Source organism: Aulonocara stuartgranti, assembly GCF_965226115.1.
Source record: "Aulonocara stuartgranti genome assembly, chromosome: 8".
NCBI classification, from domain to species: Eukaryota; Metazoa; Chordata; class Actinopteri; order Cichliformes; family Cichlidae; genus Aulonocara; species Aulonocara stuartgranti.
The window spans coordinates 17,688,423-17,697,828 of NC_138959.1; the positions used below are offsets into that span (position 1 = coordinate 17,688,423).

At 41.5% G+C, this 9,406-nt stretch overlaps 1 protein-coding gene across 1 annotated transcript; it reads left to right on the forward strand.

The window, feature by feature from the left end:
• Window positions 1–82: 82 nt before the first annotated feature.
• On the forward strand, window positions 83–4,130 carry rexo4 (REX4 homolog, 3'-5' exonuclease). Its single transcript, XM_082544809.1, has 8 exons — window positions 83–558; window positions 673–1,004; window positions 1,093–1,257; window positions 2,469–2,662; window positions 2,762–2,850; window positions 2,940–3,014; window positions 3,106–3,180; window positions 3,565–4,130. Exons 1-8 carry the CDS (start codon window positions 349–351, stop codon window positions 3,706–3,708), a joined length of 1,284 nt encoding a protein of 427 aa, XP_082400935.1. The 5' UTR covers window positions 83–348; the 3' UTR covers window positions 3,709–4,130.
• Window positions 4,131–9,406: the final 5,276 nt, after the last annotated feature.

The window sequence follows — 9,406 nt, forward strand, 5'->3', positions numbered from 1 at the left end:
GCACGGTCGGAGATTTTTTTTCATATCTTACTGACGTGACGCACTTGCGCTACAGCACGACGTCATGTTTGTGACGGACACATTTCACTGTTGCACATCGTGGGAAAACACTCTACGGCATGGCTTCGGAGTGAGTGAAGTTTTACGAGTAAGCGATTTTATGTACAGTTCAGGGACGTGCTTCAGTTTTGCTTGTGTGCTGGACGAAAGGTGAGCTTAGTCTGGGGGAGGCATTTCTTACTGTCTGAAGTTGTTTGGCAACTCAACGGACATCTGACAAGCCAGCGTGGCTTCACACACCTCACCAAGAAAAATATAAGGAGGTGAGGATACATGAGATAGGTGATCATGTCTAAGGTGGAGAAACAGAAAAAACACTTTCCCGCTCAAGCATCTAAGCGGAAAACTAATAAGAAAAACGGCATATTAAAAAAGAACGAGAGGCATTGGTTTTACTCAGCTCCTGCAAACAAGGAGCAAGAAAAGCCTACAGCTCCACAAACTGCTCCTCCAAAAGACTCCCAGCAGTTCTCTGCCAACTGGAAAGCACTTCAAGAGGTTAGTGAGTGTAATAGTTTGAGCTCCATGCATGTCCTGTCACACACTTTGGTTTTTGTGTGCCTGTGTTTAATACTACCCACAGGTTTTTCTCTCCTATTTTACTCCCTTCAGCTGTTGAAGGCCAGTCAGTCAGAGAAGAAGCAGCCGGCAGCACCAAGACATCAGAACGGCTTCTCGCCAAAGAATGTCCAAGAAAATACTTCTAAAATAATTTCTAAGAACAATGCTGCACCAAGCCAGAGAGACACTGAGAAAAAATCAGATCACAAAACTGTTCCTAAGAGTTTTGTCTCCGGTAAGACTGGGGTCAACTCAAAGGTGTCGAATGTCTCGAAGACTAAACATGCTATTGCTCCAGAAAGAGAGCGGGATAGCGGGAAGCCAAACAGCCTACAGGCAGCTAAGAAGAAGAAGCTTGAATCCGAGGAGACGAAGCCAACAGAGTATGTATATATTAGCACTGACGTTGACTCATTTATTCAGCAAGAATAAATATGTCTGATAATCCCATCTCATTCTCTGCTGTTGCAGAGAGGACCTTTGGTTTGATGACGTGGACCCGGATGACATTGAGGCGACAATGGGAGCAGAAGCAGCCGAGATCATGAGGAAGAAGCAGGGCAAGGCCAAGGGTACAGATGGTGCCTCGGCTAATGACACAGAGAAGAGCCTGGTTAAGGAGAATGCTTTTGAAGGGTAAGTCGCTGTGCATTCAGTGTACAGTGGGAAACACACTCAGAATACAGCGGGCAGCTTTCATGCCATTTTAGAAAAGTGCCTGAAAATATTCCCGGGGAAAGATGAATGCCTTAACAGCGATCATAAAAAATATCAAGTCTCTAATGTCATTACTTATCTCAATACAAGTATTTCAGAGTAATGTTGCTGCTGGGGTGGGATTAGCTGGCTGTGATTAACTGTGGATGTAATATTAACAATGTGAATTTGGCACATAATGTCACACAAAATGTGTTTTTCCCAAAAGTCAGACTTTAATATCTCTGAAACCGCTCAACTGGGTCGACAACATTACGTGCCTCGTGTATAAGAAGCTCAAAGTAAATTGTCAATCCCCCCCCCCCCCCCCCCCCCCCACCTTCTCCAGTTCTCTGGATCTGCTGTCAAAGATCAGATATCCAATTATTTCAGGGACTCGTTCTGTATGAAGTTGAGCGACACTCCTGAGAGCCCATATTCACAGAACCCCTGAAAAATGTCAAACACACTCCCCCCACCATATATTCTGAAAGATCTAATGACAGCAGAAACCTGGCATTTCTGATGAACAGTGTATCGTTCCACAGGAATATATATTTTTTTCCATTAGATATGATGATCAGGTGGGATTTTTATTTTTTTAATTTGATGAAATTGATGAGATGGAATGACCCAAAGGAGATGGAGACTATTTTTCCCCCCTCAGTGGAGAGCTTCATGGAGCTTTCCTTCAAGGAGTCAAATATTACATATAGTCTGTGATAAATACTTTTGTCATTGCATGTTTTAGTGAATTGACCTGACAGAGTATGAAGTAAACATGGTTGCTGAATGTTTTCTGCAGGATATGGAGATGGATAAATTATTGAATGGAATTTATACAATTCAAATCCTTCACTGTACTTTGTGGTGACACAACCTGTCAATACCGCTTCAGAGTTCACTACATTGCTGTAGAAAGTCACTGATAATACAGATAAATGCTGTGGAAAAACCTGTGACTCCTGATGGATGCACCTCTCAATTTTTGTAGCCTGAAGTGTCGAGCAAGGGTTAAAGATGCAAGTGTAAAATCATGTCAGCGAGCGAAGCAACCACTGCGTTCGGTGTACATTGAGGGGTTTACATTGACACAGAAGATGATGATTGTAATGTCTCTCCTTTCTTGTCACTTTTTCATTCACCTTAAGCCTCACTAAGGCGGTGGCCATTGACTGTGAGATGGTGGGAGTTGGTCCTGACGGAGAGGACAGCATCTTGGCACGTGTGTCAATTGTGAACCAGTTTGGGAAGTGCATCTATGACAAATATGTGAAGCCCACAGAGAAGGTAACAGACTACAGGACAGCTGTCAGCGGCATCCGACCAGAGGACATCAAAGATGGTGAGAGAAATGAAATGAGTTGCAAAGAACAACTTAAAGTCTCTTTGTTCCTTATGTTTTGTTTCTGATGTTTTTTAAGCCACGTTTGTCTCTCTGCAGGAGCGGATGTACAGATTGTACAGAGGGAGGTTGCTAACATCCTGGAAGGGAGAGTAGTGGTTGGACACGCCATACACAATGATCTAAAGGTAGCATGGATGTGATATCTGAAATGGAACAAATGCAATATTGTTTTTTAGTCTGATTATGAGCAGCCACAAACTATCTGCCGTTCCAGATTCTGCTCTTGGATCATCCGAAAAAGAAAATCAGAGATACTCAGAAATATAAACCCTTTAAGACGATCGTAAAGGTATGATGCAGTCACCAATGTCTCAACAGTTTCCGCAGTGAATGTGTGAATGAATTATAACTGATAATGAGGCATTTTTCTTTTGTTTTAGAGCGGTCGACCCTCGCTCAAACTCCTTTGTAGAAAAATCCTCGATGTGAAGGTCCAAGAGGGTGAACATTCATCTGTAAGTCATTCGATAAACTCCTTTTAAATCATCAGGGTTGAGTGACCGAAAATTGGCACACGGGTATATCTTTGACCCCTCAAGGCCAGAAGATAAGTGTATATAATAGTAATATTCTCGTTAGCAACCACTTACCCAAATGGTCAATTTGCAGCATTTTAGCACTTGTAGCATCTTACAAAAGCATCGTGTCACTTTATATTCATGACATTAACATTTATTCTATATCTAGAAAACTTTATTGTTAATCTCATGATGTCATCATCCAACAGTGGACTAAAATCACCGACCCAGCAGTACTGCAGCATGTAGAAACAACCAGTGTGTTATTGCCCAACAATGTTAGTAACACTTGGGCTGATCTTTGCCTGTTGCTTTCTCCAGGTCCAAGACGCACAGGCCACCATGAGGCTGTACACAATGGTGAAAAAGCAGTGGGAGGCAGAGATTAAAGTGAGTAGGAAAAACAAATTCTTGGACAAGAGGAGCGAGAGAAAGGCCAAGCTTCCCAAAGACAAGAATCACTGAGGATTACAAATTCAAAACAAGAAGAGGACAGATGATCTCCTGATCAGAGCAGAGCTGACTGAAGTGATCAAAGGATTCTTTTAAGAAGAAAAAACAACTGTGTATTTTTGTTTATTTTAATGTGAGGGATGTTGACCCTGTGATTGTATAAAAGCGTGACTTTCCTGAGCTTTTGTGAGATCTGGCGCAACAAAAAGCGTGTTAAATGCTTTCGCAGATAGTGACCGGTTTCATCCGCCTAAGTCGCTCGGGGAGATCGTTGCAGGCTGTGAAAGACTTTATCGAGTTGCAAATCAAGAAGTTTTGTTCCTCAGTGTGCCAGACTGACTCATGCAGGGATTAGAACAGAGTCTTTATATACAAAGATTGTAAAAATGTCTGTTTTTAAAGTATAAATAAAACAAAAGATGTAATTCGTTTAATTCTGCTATGTATATTTTTTTGTCGTCACAGTCTAATACAACCACAGGAGGTTCAGTTCTTTTTAAAAAACTTAATACATTTAATGCAAGCTGATGTCAAGACATGAATTGCTGCCTCACATTTAGTTCATGATTACTGAGACTTCATTTCCCATTTCTCTGACAAACATCAGAAAAGCCATTAAAGAGGACCAACGTTACCGTTTGCTGTGAGTGCAACCAAATGTGCAGCTTAAATCATTTATTACTCAAATCCAGTATTTCCTTACGTAATCCCATGCAGGCCTTATTTTGATTTTTCTTTTTACTATGTCATGGTGATAAAGTAAGAAATCCCCTGCCTGCCAGCAGTGTGTCAGCGTGATTTGCAGCCCGGGAGCTGATGCGCTCTACGCTGTACTTTATTGAAAGCACGTGCCCTCGGTCTGCAGCCTCCAGGCTCTAAATTAGGTTCTCTGTGGGTTTCTGACAGGTAGTGCGAAGGCTTCAGGTAGCACAGCAGATGCTGGTGTGCCCTAATATGTTGACACAAGATGGTAGCATGACTTTTGTTTTCTGCATATAAATATTTTTTGGTTGTAATGTAATAAAGCAGCAGTTTCCATATGCTGACAGTTCAAACTATGTAACCATGCCTTGCCCGGTGGTCACATGTAGGTATATACTACAGCAAACAAACAGCTGAATTTAAAGGGAGAAATCCATTACTGGATGTCCGGGCTTCAACTATCTAAATACTAAAACCTTAAAAATGAAAAGCAGCGCTCTCTGTACGCTTTTACTCAGGTTTTATGGGAGGCGTCAAGTTGCATTGGATTTAATGTAACTGTTGAAGGTGTGTTGATAAAGTTTAGCACTATCCTATCTTTTAATCAATATTTCTCTCCTGGGGTGGCTGTTACATAGCTTCTATTAACTTCTGAGGACAAGATAATAGCTAACAGAAGCGAGGACTGTCTATTCAGTGATGTGATTCCAGATTTTCCACCTTTTCAATTGAAGAGTTTGCATAAATGATACATTCAAAAGTGCCACCAGTCTAGACAAGTTATCACAAACACACAGGAAATAAAGACAACCACACCAAGATACTTTTTCTTTATTTGAAGTTAAAGAAATGCAACAGATTGTGTTTCTGTTTACTACAAAACACTGATGTGCTGGGCATCCCCAATTGCACTTTTCACCTCTGTGCAACCAAGTCCAAAACATTATTATAAAGAAAGGTCAAGATTTATGTCCAGAAAAGCAAACCACCTCTAATCACATGCATTGCATGTGCCTGAGTGTACACTGTTTAAAGCTACAGTAGTACAATAGTTCTTTTTTTCCCTTAAAAAATCTTGAATGAAGCAGATAATTACACACTGCCCAATAAACAATAGAAACAAGTCAGCTCGAGGCGATATTAACAGCAGTGTAGGAAACACCATGACAATAAGACTGCTTTGACTCATTTCATAAATCACATCGTGAGACTGGAGGCATTACTGCTGTTGCTCACACGCCACTAGTTAATAACTCTTTAAAAGGCTTCTTATAGTCTTCCCAATTACTGCACTTTGCTGCGGCTGTTGTTGACATCTGGTGCTTGGTCCCACACAGCATACAAACAGCAGCTCTGCTCTGTTTGATTTGTGTGTTCTGTCTCGTTCCCTTACCACAAGCAATTGTATATCCTCGTACACCTTCCACCGAACATAAAATGCATCAAACGCCTTAAGATCGCTTCGGGAGGTTTTATTTTTGTATAGGCTGTTTAGTCCTGCCCTCTTTCATTTTTTAACTACGTAAAGGTCTCAACATCCACCTCTGCAGTAGGAACAATAACTCCTAAATAGATTACTAGAAACTGTGTTGAACCTATGAGATTGAGGGCATTTTCACAGCTTCTTTCTCAATGCAGGAAATCTTGTCTCGTCCACACGATGTATGCTCAGGTCTGCTACCTGCTTCCTTATGCATGAGCTGCGGTATGCTGCCGCCCAGAGATTGACTGCGAGTGTCTGTGATGACTAATGCTCACTCTTAGTATGGACAAAGTTGAGCATTCAGTATTTATGCAGGTTGATGAAGAAACAGTGTCAGCTACTTTCTGTGGCTGACTTCCTGCTCGTCTGTTCTGGCCACAAAGCAAGGCTTCACTTTGAACTGAAAGCAGAAAATGGTGCCTTGATGAGCAGTGATTGATAGTCTTGTTGTTATTGGACATAGTTGGTACATTAGGTTTTAGCTTAGCAGCTCTTTGACTTTGGGCCATGCTAGTATTTTGGTTGGTTACATTTATGGGGACAGCCACACAGTGGTGAGGTATGTGGCAGATGTGGCATATTGGTTCAAGGTGGGGGTGGGTTTACATAAGGGTTGACTGACAGGCTGAGAGATGAGGTCAGGCAAGACTCTTAGTGGACGTGCACATGATGCTGTAATCTATACTGAGAGTCTGGAGAGCTAGAGGTATGCAATGGAGAGAATAGGAATGAAAATCAGTAGAAGCAAAATAGAACATGTGTAGACAGATGTGGCTGTGAAGGTGCAAGGACTACAAATGGTCCACTATCCAAAACAATGGACAATGCACAAGAAAGGTGAAGAAGAGAGTGTGGGCAGTGGAGCTGGTGGAGACGAGTGTCAGGGGTGATTTGTGACAAAAGGGCAGCAGCAAGAGTAAAAGTCGAGGTTTATAAAATGGCAGTCTGACCTGCTGTGACGTATGGCACTGACAAAAAGACAGCAGACCAACCAGTGGCAGTGGTTGAAGATGTTACGATGATCACTGGGAGTGACCAGAATAGGCAAAATTAGAAATGAGTACATCAGAGGGGCAGCTTGGGTTGAGCATGTTGGAGACAACGCTAGAGAAGCAAGGTTGAGATGGTTTGGACACATGCAGAGGAGGGATGGTGGGTGTAGTTGAAGAAGGATGTTGAAGACGGAGCTGCCAAGCAGGAGGAAAAGAGGAAGACCACAGGGGAGGTTTGGGAATGCAGTGAAGAAGGACATGCGGAGTGTTGATGTGACAGAGGAGGACGCTAGGACAGAATAGTGGTAGATGGAGGCAGGTGAGCCACTGTGGCGAACCCTAAAGAGAGCAGCCAAAAGAAGAAGAAGAGTCTGATGGTTGATTGTTCCTCCAGTTTGGTCCAGACTGGATTATTTCAGTCTGGACAGATTATTTCAGACAATTGATTGCACTGTAGCCAGTTCAAAATCTGCCATTGAGGCCTTTTCATTAGCACAGATTTTTTCAGAATTTGCAGTAAAATCTCTTGTGAATTATATGACTTGTCAAGCTTTTATTTAATACCTACATATTGTCTAACACTATATCCAGGCATTAGAAATAGTGTGTATAACTCTTTGACACTGACTTTAATCACTTAAGACTTTTCTTTAGTTTCATGAGCAGTTTTATCCTCCTCAGTGTATCACTGTGAATTTATACTTATCTAAGGCTAAATAATGCGGGCTGTGAAAGCTACTGTTTTAATTATAGCTATAAATTCATAGGGTCTAAAAGATAGGCTCTCCCAAGTGTACCTAACAGCGGTCCTTTGTGTTCCTACTGCACTCTGACTGCTTTCCTTTGCAAACTGTAAACAAAAGGATCTGTGCTTATAGTTCTTGTGTACTTCTACCACTCAGTACAATTAAACACATTTAGTTTATTGTTTATTTCTCGTAGAATTCTCTGATTTCTTGTTGGATCCTCCCTTTGCCATCCCATTTTTTTTTTAAATCCTGGAAACGCCCCTCCTGTCGCTTCTCTCCCTGCCTCAGGCTGTCCATGCACAGTTATGCAAGGGTGGGGAAGTCCCAAAGCAGAGCTGTGCCACCAAACTGAAATGACTGCAGATGGAATAACAATCCTCAGGCTAAATGCTAAAATGATGAATTTGGTAGATAATTTGTGCTAAACACCAGCTTCATTACTGAGAGCATTACATGCAAATTTTGGCTTTTGTCCAGTAAAGCCCAATAAAGCTGCTGCTGTCTTGGCCAAAGACTCATAGTACTGCCAATACACCAAGTGCTTTAGATGGTTTTATGATAAAAAAAAACTGTGGTGTAGAGGAGTTTGCCTCTATAAATCATACGTTTGACTGATCTGAGACAATGCCGCAGGGCTCTTGGAGGTATAAATGAAGGCGTGTTCCCTGAGGGAGGAAAAAGCAGCTTCTAGATTTTGTGCTTAGATCTGTAAGGTTCGTAAAAGGTGACTTAATTTGAAAAATTACTTGAAAAAGGACTTAAAAGCTGCTTTGCAAGACACAAATGGCTCCTGCGTTAATCATTTTAATTTTTCAACTTAGTGGAGAAAGAAAAAGAAAATAAAGACTCAGGCTTCCTGTTCAGAATAGCTGACTGTATTTATATTTTGATGCCCTACAGCATAAAGCCCCTTTTCCTTGCACAGACTGCATGGGATGCATTGGATAAACTATCACATTACAGTTCAGATGTTACAGTTTTCAGTGTTTGATTCCATAAAAAAATCAGTAAATATCCTTAAATATCTCCCACCTTCCTTTGTCTCCTTAGCTCACTGGTTTTCTGTCTGCACTTTGCTCTTACAGGAATATTTTGTGGTCAAAGGACTTTTCTTCCTTGTAAGTTTCATGAGATGATGCAGCTCTCATTGACAGTTTCCTGCCAGTAAGTGCACCATCAAGATATCCTGCTGATCTCTGTACTTTTGCTAGAAGTCGTCTCCACATACCATTAGTCTTCTTGTAAAAGCAGCAGGTAGAAAGCAGAGTTTTCGCCCCAAGATTCACCTAAAAATCATGTTGTTAATCCTGTGACACTTTGTATAATATTACAGGCTATAAAGGGAATATTCTCCATGCAGCTTCACTTATTTCAAGAATTTCAGATTTTTTCTTTTAATGTATGATAGCAGAGATGAAAAAAAGCCAATTTTTCTGTATTTTTACTGTTTTCAGACATAATCCACCAGCTTGTACCACATGACTGGTGATGTCAGCCAAGGCAGAGTCAAGGCTGCGAACCTGTAGACAAAATGGTGTTTGTGCGTCCGTCCAGCAGAGTGAGCATGTGTGGGCTCCAGGCTAAAGTGGGGAAGTGAAGGGGGAGAAACGGGGGGAGAGAAAAAACAGGCAGTTAAACAAATGAAAATAAATCAGCGCATTTATTATTTTTATAGCCCAGCGTGTATTTTCTCTCTCTCTCTCTCTCTCTCTCTCTCCTCAGCATATGTATTTATAAAGTTCAGCAGCCATATGAGAAATTAGCCTCTGTATTCACCGGGGTCC

What these genes read in the sequence shown, in the direction of transcription:
- rexo4 (XM_082544809.1), top strand. Translation starts at nt 349, where the DNA reads ATGTCTAAGGTGGAGAAACAGAAAAAACACTTTCCCGCTCAAGCATCT. An exon ending in ACTGGAAAGCACTTCAAGAG is followed by an intron (nt 559 to 672) that starts GTTAGTGAGTGT and finishes TACTCCCTTCAG; the next exon opens with CTGTTGAAGGCCAGTCAGTC. An exon ending in ACCAGAGGACATCAAAGATG is followed by an intron (nt 2,663 to 2,761) that starts GTGAGAGAAATG and finishes GTCTCTCTGCAG; the next exon opens with GAGCGGATGTACAGATTGTA.